The sequence below is a fragment of the Podarcis filfolensis genome (assembly GCF_964270895.1).
Source record: "Podarcis filfolensis genome assembly, chromosome: 4".
Classification (NCBI taxonomy): domain Eukaryota; kingdom Metazoa; phylum Chordata; class Lepidosauria; order Squamata; family Lacertidae; genus Podarcis; species Podarcis filfolensis.
Genome location: NC_139607.1, coordinates 49388785 through 49402598, shown reverse-complemented (window position 1 = coordinate 49402598; position 13814 = coordinate 49388785). Strand labels below are relative to the sequence as shown.

Genomic DNA, 13814 nt, shown 5'->3' with positions numbered 1-13814 from the left:
GTGTTTATGCACAAATCTACATTTCCAGAATGCGATTCAATCCCTCCCGCAAAACACTGACATCCTGGAAGCAACTCTTGACTCTGGATCTTAGACATGTTTGTAACTTTCGTGTTCAGTAATATGCATTCTATCTGAGCTTCTGGTATCATGGTTTGGAATAACTTTAAAATTAGAACAATGCCACATTTATATGCTGCTTTTCTGCTCCTCAATAACCAACAAAAAAAGCCTACAAGTTATCATCAATAATACTCAAGCATCTAAAAACAACAAAAAGTGGAGCAGAAGAGGTGGGGGCAGGAAGAGGAGATATGGAAGTCCTTGACTCTATGCCAGCCTGATCTCTCTCTCTCTCTCTCTCTCTCTTCTTCACTATCCAATCCTGCAGCTTCTCCTGCCTCGTAACTCTCGTCTCCCGGCTGTTACAGGTTCCTCCAGTTCATTCATCCCTGCCTGCTCCACCACTGGTGGAGAAGTGGCAGTGGCATAAGCGCTGATTTTGGGTGAAATGGTGCTAATTTCTCATGAGATCTCACTAAAAACATGCACGATCTCTCACATTCCACAAGATCTCACATGTTTTCAGTGCCGCTTCACCACCGGTGGCAGAGAAGGTGGGGCAAATGGGTGACACCTTGTGGGCTTCCACCATCTGAGGCAGTGGCCGCAACCCACCTAATGGCTGTGCTGGCCCTGTCTGGCCCGTCTTGTTCCTGCTCATGTGTCTGCCTACTCCCCTTGAGAGAAACCAACATTGAGATTTTATTACAATCAAGTGTTATATAAAAGTTGTGAAATAAGTAAATAAATTTAAATCTATCTCTCAAGCACAAAAGAAGGGGCGAGGCAAAAAAATTCCCTCTCTGAGAGCAGGAACATCATTTTCATCTTCTGAAATGAGAACTAAGCCTGGACGTTATTTTGGATATCAAGGACATAGCACCATCACATAGTTCTCTTACTTCTGTTGGCTCTCAAACATCTCTCCATCTTCTCAACAATGTGCACAGAAGTGGAATACAGTGCCATCCATCACTACTGACATCAACAGGAGTCTGCCATAGACTTCCTTTAGATGTGGAAAACTCCCATAGGGTTGGTGATCTGGCCTGTGCCACCATCATTCTGTTTTTTTTTTAAAAAAGATTTTTATTAAGGTTTTACAAAAAGAAGAAAGTTACAGAATAAAAAAGGGGAAAAAAGAAAGGAAAAATACAAAAAGTACAAAAATACATAGAAAAAAGATACAAAGTACAAAAAATAAATAAATAGAAAATAGTTAAAAACAAATCAATCTTTTCATATCTTAAATTTCGTTTACTTATTTCCCCGACCTCCTCACACCTCCCTTTTTTGTATTCCCGTTCACATGGTTAATTCAGCAAATCCTTACCCTCTTTCTTTTTATCTTAATTCTATATCTCAACATATTATAACTTTATATTTTCATCTGTTATCAATCCATTTTTACATATTCTTATTAACCTTGTTGCTAAGGCCGCTTGATTTCAATCCAACATCATTTTAACATTCATTAATTTTACAATGTTTCTGCAAATGATAGATTTTTGCAAGCTTGACTGGTGTCATGTACCACCTGTATATCATTTTCATAATATTCTCTCTTAAGGCATTACATGCCGTAAATTTCATACCAGTGGTCCACAACTGTTCCCAGTCAGCAAACATAATGTTATGTCCAACATCTTGTGCCCATTTAATCATAGCAGATTTAACCGTTTCATCCTGAGTATTCCATTTCAACAACAAGTTATACATTCTTGAAAGTATCTTAGTTTTGGGATCTAACAGTTCTGTTTCCAATTTTGATTTTTCCACCTGGAAGCCAATTTTTTTGTCCAAATTGTAAGCCTCCCTTATTTGATAATCATCATTCTGTTTGGACAGCAATGCTGGCTTATGTGGCTTACATCCCTGTATTTAGAGTGGCACAAGCAATAGCAGATGGCACAGTAGGGCTGCACTGCTTACTCCCCAGCTGAATTACTGCTGGTTACCAAGAGCTGGGGATGACAAGGAGGTGACAAGGTTGACAGAACCATCCCATTCCTCCCTATTTCCACCCTGGTGTGGAGCAGCGAAAAAGCTGAAGGGTGAGCAATTCAGCCTCTCCCACGCCATCTGCTACTGTTCATTTCAACAGAACTTGCACTGATGGAAGCTTTTGAGGGTTGGATCATCCAGTTAGAAATGCGTCATACTTTATCTTAAAGACTCATTGATAAACATTATGTTAAATGTTAATAAGTAACGTACGGTTTTCTAAATGACTAATAATGTTGTTACAGAATCAAGCAGGTGACTACATTATCAGTGCTCTTCTAATGTCCTTAAGGTAGGGCCGGCCAGAAAACTTTTGGTGCCTGAGGTAAGATGTACCACCGCTGAGGAAGGAGGAAAGGCAGTGCAGCCACTCTGCAGGAATGTCTGCTTTTTGGCGAGTGTCCGAGACATGGCGAAAAGGGACTGTTCCATGAGGCGTTGCTGTTGCTTCCCCTGGCATTGGCTTTCAGCTGAATCAAGCTGCCGGCGAGGCCAGATTGGGATCTACCACCCCCTGTGAAGCATGCCGCCTGAGGCAGGTCACCTCAGATCGCTTCATTGGTGCACTGGCCATACTAGGGCTGCAGGGCAGACAACGTGACACACCTTTCTAGCCACTTTCCACCTCTCAGAATTAGCTGTCTTGCTCTGCCTCATGGTACAGCCGGCCCTGTCTTAAGACATGTGCTGTTCACAGTCACCCATGTTAACCATTCATAAATTGCCCTTGCATTAATAAGTAGAGCCTAGTATAAAGCTTTGCAAGTCTGCAGTGCAATCAAGTCAACGTTCCTCACTGTTGCTGCTGTGTGTGCCTGCTCTCTGCTTCCATCAATGTAGGTCAAAGCACATCACCAAACTGTGCTATGTTGCCTTAGAGGTTTTAGTTAGCCATCTAAGCCTTTCAGGAAGAAATTCATTTTTCTCACAAACATGGATTCAATGCTTTATTTCAGTTCGTCAGCTCAGAGATGCCAGGATTAACCTGCCTGGCTATTGTGAGCAATATTTGACCCAGAAAACAGGTCCCCCTGGCCTAGATATGCATGGGCTGGATGTAGCAAGAGAAAGATGCTCAGCATATGCTCAAATACACTCCTCTCTGGAGACCCTGCAAGTGCCAGAGAAAATAGTCATAATGCCATCAATTCCCAAATGCACAGATGCTCAATCTGTTGTTTTAAATGTGAAAGAGATCTGACTGGCATCCCACAACACCCTCCCTACATGAAAGCCACCATATAGGGCAAGTGGAATCTGTTCCAGATCACAGTATCTCTCCATCCAGAACATTAAACCCCGTAGAGATCCAAGTTCAAAACACTGAGAGTCTGATGTAAGGAAACTCATGCCGTGTGAAAGTAGAGAAGCAAATAATCTCAAGGAGCCACCTTTCATTTTTCTGCTTCCTTCTCTTGTATTCACATGTCAGACAGGGATCAGGGCTCACCTGCAATGTCAGACATACCTTTGGCATTTTGTAAATAAATGCATCGTGATGAAGCATTCTGGAATGTGCTAGAAAAGGTGCTAGCAGGGAGTGGGAAATTATCCATACTAAAACAAATGCAGTAATGTCTGACCTTGGTGGTATAGATTTTTTATAAGAAATGAAGTTTTGCCTCTTAGAAGCAGGCTTACACATGAACAGCCAATGCAGAGGCAGTGAAACTGAAAGAAGCTGAAGAAACCTTTGTCCTTGTTTATTACCAATAGGAATGTGCATAGGAGAAAGCAGCTAAGTTTCATAATAAGTGAGGGTCAGGATTGGAGCTCTCTTCGAGGCCAGCTGGGGTGACCTGAGACCACTTTAACCCTTAGTTGCCTATCCCTCTGAGAAGACCTCTTCTGCCTGTTATAGGAAGCAAGGAAAGGAAAAGCTTCAAGCTTACTCATTGCACATTACAGGGAAATGTGAAAAAAGATATGAGTCACCTGCGTTTCCTCTTTCACCACTTCCTGTATCATAAGAGAGAGAGAGAGCTCAGATTAACAAAACAATGCAAAAGGTATCACTGTTTATGACAAGTATCAAAGAGACAGCACATGCCCGTTTCAGAATTTTACAGCAGGAATGCTCCATGTAATGAACCAGACTATCTCATTGGATATATATATTTGCTCACTACATATTAATTCTACCTTCTCATTTCCATCCATGTCACAAGAAGCATACAGATGAACCGTGATACAGTCAACAACTGCAGAAAGTGGTAATAGGGGCACATTCACAAGCCATGTGCCGCTTGTGGAGTAGCCACACTCCCAGCAGCCATGCATTCAGTGCTAGTGCAGAAGGCAGGCTATATGCATCTAGGTGTACAGGTAGCCCCCAGTTTATGCAGGGGTTGCATTCCGAGGCACTGCACACTTTGGTGAAATCGCGTATGATTGAAACCCATTTAAAAAGCCCGTTCTGCCCCAGCCCCCTTTTAGTGACATTTCAGTGATGTCTTTATGACATTTCTGGGTCACTTCCAGGTTTGTTGCACATATTGAATGTGCTTAAATGAGGGACTGCCTGTACATGCATATGCCTCTTCCACACAATCAAGAACTCTTGAATGGTCAGGGTTCTTGTTTATGTAGATGAGGCCTGTAGGGCGTAGCTTCAGTTGGGCACTCCCAAACTAGTTTTTGTTCTTCTCTTAAATAATCTTAGCCATTTTCTTTCTTTCTCCCAGGTTGCAACATTTGCTTTGACTTGTCAAAACAAAGATAGTAACTTGCAATTAAGTGGACGAGGTGGCACAAGAGAGTGGTTAAATAAACATAGCTTTAAACATTGTCTTCCAGGAATACAACAATTTCACTTTTCACAGTAGATGACTGTATGGTATCCATTGATCCTACCATGCCAGCAAACTCGGAAAGGTATGTATGTTTTCCTATAACCAAAGCAAGTCCAGAAGAATAATGGTATTACTTATCAGTTGTATTTTATTTTATTATTTTATTTTATTTTTGTATGTAAGGCATAGAGAATATGCAATGGAAGGCAGCAAACATTTACTAAGAGTTTTCCCCCAGATTGAATCTCGTCCCAAAATAGCAACAGTCACATGCAATAAGGAAAGTGATTACACTGGAAATACACTGGAAAATGTGGGATAAAAATTGCTTGATACCACGCTGTGTGACCTCACTGCTAACAAATCAAAATGAATGCTCAACCAAGTGCCAATACCATCTCACCTCCCCACAAAGTCTGTGCAACCAAATCAGGACAAATGCTCATTTGTTGTTAACAATTTATCTGTAAGTGACCTAAAACTAATGCAGCTCTAAGGTTCCTTTATTTATTTTCCCCCTTAAAATTATATGCATGATTACAGCATGTGTGGTTAGATTAGACTGGATTATTAGAGCATATATCTGTGGAACAAAATGCTGCAAAAAAACAGTTAATGTGAAAATGCTTTTTTTCCGTCCCACTCATTTTCCTCTGGAGACTCACATTTCCTAATCCTCCTTCTACTAGGAGAAGCAAACCAAAACATTATTCTGCACACAGACATTTTTGGAGGTGTGTACTCATTAATGCATAGCCCAAGGCTCTTCTTTTCCCAAAGCTCTTCATAATTTTCCCAGGCTTCTTACAATCTGCTCTGGTCGTGTTACTCCCCCCGCCCCCTGCCCCACTGCAGTTGCTTGTGCTGCGAGTTTTATTCACCGTTTTCTTCCCAGTCTATTCCTTGTGCTCAAGCAGGGAATGTGCTGCAGTGATCAATTAATGTTTGTGTGGCTGCATGTGTTGTTGACGCTGCTTGAACACAGCCAAGAGCCTGTGACACTCAAGCGGGAAGGTCTTTGTGAAATGTATGTTCTTTTCCCTAATTAAATTTTGAGCATAACCAGTTCTACAAGCAGCCCTTCTTCCCATGTTTCATGACGCTTGCATCATTTGAAAATGCATGCTTTGACTTCCCTTTTGTCTCTTGCAGAACTCCATACAAAGTAATACCTGTGACCACTGGGCAACAAACAGGTAAACTTTATTTTGTCCAAAATCAACTTTGGCATGTTTCTCAAGTTTGTAAATCCATATTTAAATGGACTGTTGATAATATTTCACCTACACGGGATTTAATCCAGAATAAGTAAGACTTCACTTAAATCTCCTTGGTTTTAGCTCTGCTCATCATATTTTCGCTGTGGGAGCTATGTTTTCATAGTATCAGCCCATAAATCTGCTATAACTTCTAAAGCTCTATAGTACAGTGGTGGGAAAGGCCCTCAGAACTGGCACACACATAAACACAAAATCTGGTTGCCAGTGTTTAAATTTTACAGCAGGTACCCATGGAATGAACTTGTGATAAAGCAGTGCCCACAGCACTATTGCAACTCGTAAATGGCACCTAAGTTTTGTTGGAGTTAATGTTTGCAACTAAGGGCATGTCCAGGCTGTTGCTATTCTGTAGATAGTATTCAATCACAATCCAGGAATTTAGATTGCACAGTTGAAGTGGATTTGGTTGTCTTGCACAACAAACCAACTTCCTCCAAAATTCAGGCTTTTCCCAATCAGGAAAGTGGGTGGAAAATAATGGAAAGTGTGAGATAACAATTGCTCAGTGTAATGTGAAAAAAATCAGAACAAGTGCTCAAAAAGTAGCCAACTTTGCATATCCTTCCTGAAAACTTTGTGCAAACAAAACTGGGAAAATAGTCAGTAGACAGGTGATCTGGAAGTGATGAAGCTTGCTGGAGCATTTCTGTTTTGAACTCAAGTACAAAAATGCCCAAGTTCAAATGGCAAAAGAAACCACATCCAGTTGCATCATTTGTGAATGGCACACACATATTTAAATGGCTGCGTTTTACATGCAAGAAGCACAGAATTTTAGCCCAATCCTTTGCTCATGGCCAAAGCCATTAGTGTTAAGTGCATTAGTAAAAGGACATTTAAATACTCATGTGCCATTCACAATTCATAGTACCACATTGTAGGGTGTTGTTGCTATTTTTGCCACTTGAACTTGGATGTTGGTCATACATGAGTTCAAAATGTAAAGCGTGGATCAGCCCTTCATACTGAAGGGTGGGTAAAGCAATTATCTGATGATAGTGATGATGATCTTTAAAACATTTGAGGGGGGTTTGGTAAGAAAAATTGTGTTTTACAGTACCTTGTCCCCAATCCAGAGGAAAAAAACAGTTAAGTTCCACCAACTTCAGTGGGACCACCAGAACTAACTTTCTGTGAATAAGGGTCATTATATTTGCTTTTGGGTGTTCAGAGGTATAGACTGCTGCCACTTGTGTTTTCAAACTTAAGGGCTGAAAAGGCACACTTCAAGAGAAAATATGAGACTCTGGGGATTTCAGCTGAGAAAGGGAAAGAAACCTACATGCTGAAGGCTCCTAACAAAATCACAAAAGCTGGCAGGCATGGAGCAAGCTAAGAAAGAAAACAGATGGCAAAGGAGAAGGCCAAAGAGGTAGTGTTTCATAAGCAGAGTTATCATTTCAGAAGCAGTTAAATTGCACCAGGCCTTTCCACAGAACTACACATGTAAGGGGAGAAGACTGAAAATGTTCAGTTAAAATGGAGGCAATTCCAATTTCAGAAGTACTTGTGGAATGGTTTTTTAAAACAATAATAATAGTTCCAAACAGCAGCAATGCTATTCTCCATAGTAATGCCTCACCATTTATTGAGCCTCTTTCGTTTATTTCTTCTTAGTGCTGTCAGTTATTGATTCCTTTATATTTTCACTCATTCTTTCCCATTTCTGGATGGGAGACCACATCTAGTCATGGTGAAGCAAGGGGTTGAGTGGGAAGAGTAGCAGCCACAGCAGCATGACCACTGAAACATTTTCTTTTTGATGTCTGCTTAAAAACCTTTTTCAAGTGAGGAGCGCTACTCCACCTTCTCACCCTTGTCACTGTGTGCCTCTTCAGAAAGTGAGCAGGTGATGAACAGGCAGCAACAACAAGAGCAAGCAGGGGCAGCGGCCTTTGGGGGTGTACCCACTGTGGGACTGTGACCTTCAGCAGGTGCCCAACAGTTGCCTCAACACCAGCCTTGCTGGAGTGGAAAGATCTGTAGGAACAGGCCCGGCTCACCCATGAGGTAGAGTGAAGCTGCCACCTCAGGCGGTGAAAACCCTTGAGACGGTACTCCTGTGAGTGCCCTACCTGCCCTGTTGCATCCACTAGCAGAGAAGCAGTGCAGCATTGGTGCTGATTTCCAGCAAGTTCTTGCCAAAATCTCATGGGATATTGTGGGGTACGATGATCTCACGAAATTTCAGTGAGATCTCACTGGAAATTGGTGTGATCTCACTGGAAACCAGTGTCGATTTCTTCACCAGTGGCACTTCCCATTTCTCCTCAAGAGGCAAAACAGGACATGCTGCTGCTGTTGCTGCTGTTGCTGCTGCTTAGGAAACAACACCTAACAAAAAAAAAAAACCTTGAACTGAAACAAGAATAAATGGCTGTACCCTTTTTGTTCCCTAATGGGTTATGAGGTAAGAGATGGCAGAGACTGAAGTATTCATCACTGCTTCTCTGTGGAGCATTAGCTTCTTATCACATTGCCAGCGCATGTCATAGTCTCTTCATCTTACCTGGAAGCATCCTTGTCTACAGCTATCAGTTGTCATGTCTATGCCCTTCCGGTGAGCATGCAAAGTTATCAAATAATTGACAGAAAACAAAGACGACAACAGTTTCTCTCCAGGGACCTCAATAGGAATAGGAATGTTGGATCGGTAGAGATTTATACAGCTGTTCTGGTAGGAGGCTTGTGTAAGACACTGGGAACATGGCTCTTGATAGATGAGCCAATTTATGGTGTTTACAGAGCTTCAAGGAAACCCCACAGAGTTTGTTTAAAAATTAAAGATATGCCCTATTGCTCTTGTGCCAGTTTTGCGATCTGACACCAAGATTAAATTGTCTAATTATGTCAAGAGATGACACATTTGGATTAAGCAAGAATGTTTTGCTGGCAATTTCATCTCCATACAGAACACATCTCTCTCTCTTGTATTGACTCACAAGGCTTAAGATTTATCACAACAGTGCTGGAGGTGGGGGTGGGAGGACTGTATGCAACACTTCCATTGGCCTGGCTCCTGATTGCTCTTTTGAGTAAGGCTTTTTGAATCTCAACCCAGCCACATGAATTATTCCCAGGGAGTGGTAAAAATGAAAACCAGAAGTCAAGGGTAGGGCATTAGTGGTATGGAGTGTTGTTTTGTGTGCTTGGTCTACTGCCCAGTTGTATCTGTCAGGTGATCATGCCAAAGTTTGTTCACAATCACTGCATCTGTAATATGAATTTGTCCAGCTGGTCACGCTCAGCTGTGTCACAGGTCAAGCATAATTTGCCTGAGTAGTTATTATTTTACCAGGCTGCTTTGCAGATATATGCACAAACGTCCTTGCTTTTGCCCCTTAATCTTGATGATCACTGTGAATCTATGCAAAATACAAAGGCAGTTGCGCACATATATATATTCATTAGTGTTAACTCTTTAACCTTTGGTGAAACTCTCATAGACAGCTGTGTGGCCAAATTGTGTTGCCAAACTAAGCGACCATTTGGTGATTAACATCTCCACGTGAGCCAATTTCCCAGTCGTTTCCTGCAAAATTGAAATTGAAATATGGATCAAAAACCTTCATGTGTGTTTTGTGTAAAGTGTGGATGTTTATATTAACAAGTGGCTCTCTTCAGGAAAGGGTGTTTTGGTCATGCTGTGACCCTGAGAATGTCATCTAGTAGCAAAGTGGAAATGGGCCTTCTCTGTGGTGGCACCTACTTTTGGAATGCTCTCCCCACCTGGTTAATTGGGAGGTATCAACTGTAGTGTGTTTTGGATGCTTGCTTAGTTTATAGATCATTAATTCTCAGTAATTTGATATTGTGTATATTTGTGGCTATATATTGTTTTAATGTATGTTTTAGACCAGGGATGTCCAACAGGTTGATTGTGATCTACTGATAGATTCCTGGGTTTTGGTAGATCGCGGTCGACCGCTGGGTCCCTTTCCTTAGCGTTGGTAAAATCAAACCCGGCCCCGCCCCCTTGCCCCATCCTCCATTGCTGCATGATCTGCAGAACAGAAGACAGAGTTTACTCAGTGAGGCTGTTTGTTTCCCCAGCAATTTCCCCCCAAACCCTTAAAAAAGGGGCTCCTCCATAAAAAAGCTACACAACTTTGACCTGAACCCTCCCAAAATGGGGGTAGATCACTGCCAGTTTTTAATTCTGTAAGTCTCTTGGGAGTTGGCCCCCTCTGTTTTTTAGACTTGCATGAAAAGAAGAGTTTGCTGGGTGAGGCCAATGGCCCATCTAGTCTAGAATCCTGTTCTCGACTATTGGAAACGTCTTCAGAATTTGTAAGCTGTCTAGAAATTATTTTAAATAATTAAATGCGCATGCATGCAGCATGCATGTGCCAACATCATACTCTGGGAGAGTTTCTCAGGAACAAATGAGCTTTTCTCCATATTCTGCAAGACAGTTAGTAAATGAAAATCCAATTCCGAATTAAGTCAAGACAAATTTGTGTTGTATAGAAGAAGCCATTTCAACAGGGACTAGTTTTTTCACTTCTGTCAACAATCCCATCTCCCACAGGACTCTTTAAAGGTGGAAAAAAAATTGTCCTCCTTTACAACTGCTTACCCTGAGTGCAAGCCATTGATTCCACACCATCCACACAGAGTGGATAACATAAGAAGCAGGGAGACAGGTTTGCCCATGAGTCATACTTCTTTCTCTTGTATTCTTGAACAGTGCAGTTCTGCACAGTCCCTTAATCAGACCAGCTGCAGCTACAGTCTGTTCCCTACAAAACTATTCCAGGTGGTTCTTTGCAAAGGTAGCTGTGAAAGACCTTCAAGAGCATTTGAGGTATGTGCCGCTTCATTACAATGCATGTAAAATGAAAACCTGCATAGAACTATACTATACAGGAACATAGGAAGCGGCCTTATGACAGACCAGGTTGTTTGTCCATTCTTGCCTATTTTCCAGGGTCTGTCCCATCACATGCTAGCTGATCCTTTTAACCGGAGAATCTGGGGGTTAAACCCAAGACCTTCTTCATACAAAGCATGTGCTCTACCCCTGAACTTTCATCCCTAATTCATATTCATTGTAGCATTAAGCAGATTGTTCAGTCAGTTCAAGCACCTCTGCTTGCCCTGCAGAACAATCTCCGCTCCCTTCTCTCCCCCCCCCGCCCCCATGCACTGCTCTGACGGTTATCCTGACAAAGACCCTGAGCAAATTTGGTGGAGATGGGGAGGGGGAGAACTCTGTTGTGCTAGCAAGAGTCCTTGCACTATTGAAACGGGGTAGAATCTGACCCACACCATTCTGCACTGTCTGTTGAACTTTCTGGAGCGCATCTTTATTATGAGCAGTGTTTCTGTTTGCAGAATTAGCATACATCTGTTTGCTGGCCGAATCTGAAGGCTAACGTAAGTTGGCCTTTGAGAGAGGGAGGTCAGAGAATATGCTTTGTTCCCACACTGCAGGTGTTGCATCCACAGCATGGGCCCCTGCTGAATGTTATGCACTCATTCTGGGAAGAGCTCCCATTGACGTCAGACTAGAGAGACCTTGCTGAGAGTACGACATGCACAATAGGGAGTGACTGTGCAAAAGACACCCACACTGGAAATTCTGGGTTTTCCTTTGCAGCTGTAACCTATTAGCAGGCAGTCCTGCAAATCACCCAAATTTCACTCAAGAATATTGCATAGTGGTGGGGGTGGGGTTGCATTTGCAAAAAGAAAAAGAAAAGAAGAAGCTTTTGAAAATATACCATGCGTATATCTAAGATCTTTTGGAGAAAGCAAACTGTACAACTGTGGTCCAAAAAAGTGGTGAAATTAATTTTAGGTGCACCATCGAAGTGAGCTGAAATAGGAACATTTTAACTGTAAGTCATCTAAAATTTTACTTTGTTTGTTTGTTTATAAAAAAAATATTTATCTGCTAAGTCATAAGTTGTATCCAAGTGGTTTACAAAGTGTAAAAAGTTGAAAAACCAATTTAAAAGTGAAAAATCATTTTGGGAGGATGAACTCAACTCTAAACTGCCTGCACAGGTCTGGCACAACAGAAAACTTTCCAGCAGGTATTTAAAAGTTGGCACAGAAGGCCTTCTTACCCTTCTTTTGAGGACAGATGATGATGATGATTATCTCTAATTCTTACCCGCACTTTACTGTAGGTTACAGCAGTGGTCTGATAGATCACAGTACTGACCTGGGGCTCCTTTCTGTAATGAAATATTTCTGTACTGCATGACATACATGCACAAGAAGTCCTAACAGCATCACTCCTTGTCCTCCAGAGCAGAGCTTTGAACACTATCTTTGCTGGTCATAAATATTTACTGAACTCTGGGGTTATAAAAACATCCATCTTCCGCCTTACTGGGCTACAGATGGTGATGATACCAACTACTCAGGACTATACGCTGGAAAATTACTGCCGGCTGCCAGTGGATTGTTGCAGTATGAACTCTCACAGACTGTTGCAGAGAAGAGGAATTTTCCCATAACAATTTCTGCCACAGTTTTGAGCAAGTGCGCCTTAGTTTAATCCAAACTGCATTACTGCAATGCACTGTATGTAGTGCTGTCATCTTGGAGAAGTGTCCAGAAACCTCAGCAGTTTCAGAACATGGCAGGCAGAAGTCTTGGACTACCCTTTTTGCAGCAGCTTAATGGACCTCCTGCCTATTTCCAGGTTCAATTCAAAGTCCTGGTTATGATCTTTAAAGCCTTTGGCACCATCTCTCATCTAAGCATGACCATTCATTAAGCTCAACAGGGGGTGCTCTCTGCATGTTCCGCCAACATCTCCAAAGGCCTTCTGGCAGTTCCCTCACTGCGAGAAGTGAGGGAACCAGGCAGAGGGCCTTCTTAGTGGTGGCGCCTTCCCTGTGGAATGCCCTCCCATCAGATGTCAAGGAAATAAATAGCTATCTGACTTTTAGGAGACACCTGAAGACAGCCCTGTTTAGGGAGGTTTTTAATGTTTGATGTTTATTGTGCTTTTAATATTCTGTTGGGAGTCGCCCAATGGGGAGGGTATAAATAAGAAATTATTATCATCATCATCATCATTAACATCATCTGAGGGATGAGCGGCTGGAATGCAAGACAGGGCCTTGTTCGTGGTTGCACCACTCAGGGTTTGTTCAGAATGCTAATTGTCAAGGGAGGGATTTTTATCAAGACTGAAAGGTAGAAAGGGAAGATTGAAACCTCTCCTCACCTGCATGCTGTGCTCAGATGATTATTACACACACACACACACACACAGAGAGAGAGAGAGAGAGAGAGAGCACTCTGATAATTTGTTTTTAAAAAGAAGAAAACCAGAATATGATTGCTTATCATTTCATTGTGCAATATGTAGTTAGGCCTTCTTTCAGACTCCTCTGAGAAGTGCTCTCCATTTGAATTGCCTGCCAAGTAGGAAGCAGGAGCAAATCTCCCACACATTGTTTCCTGTCTATGGACAGTCTGCTTGCCTCAGCAATGATACATACTATGGTAATTTTAGAACTTGGACCGATGGCACTTCCAGATGACATGCTGATTGCACATTCATCCTGATTTGTTTGCAGGAAGGTTAGACCACGTTGGCAGTTTAAGGAGCATCCATTTGGAACCCATTGCCAGAGAGGTTAGATGACGTTGTGTCAAAGCATGTGTTACCCGGCACTTTCCAGTGCATTTCTCCATCCCTTTCCTCATC

General features: G+C 42.1%; 1 protein-coding gene across 6 annotated transcripts in view; it reads left to right on the top strand.

Moving 5' to 3' along the window:
- The window catches only part of PDE9A (phosphodiesterase 9A), an 80574-nt gene that overhangs the window by 13951 nt on the left and 52809 nt on the right, over positions 1 to 13814 (top strand). For 2 of the 6 annotated variants that reach the window (XM_083611948.1, XM_083611947.1), the window contains exons 3-4: positions 4864 to 4941; positions 6012 to 6055. In XM_083611948.1, the coding sequence (XP_083468074.1) occupies positions 4864 to 4941; positions 6012 to 6055 (122 nt within the window). Of the gene's footprint in view, positions 1 to 4863; positions 4942 to 6011; positions 6056 to 10855; positions 10947 to 11716; positions 11983 to 13814 lie in introns of those variants that run through there. The other 4 variants (XM_083611949.1, XM_083611950.1, XM_083611953.1 and 1 more) reach the window with 3 other exon arrangements.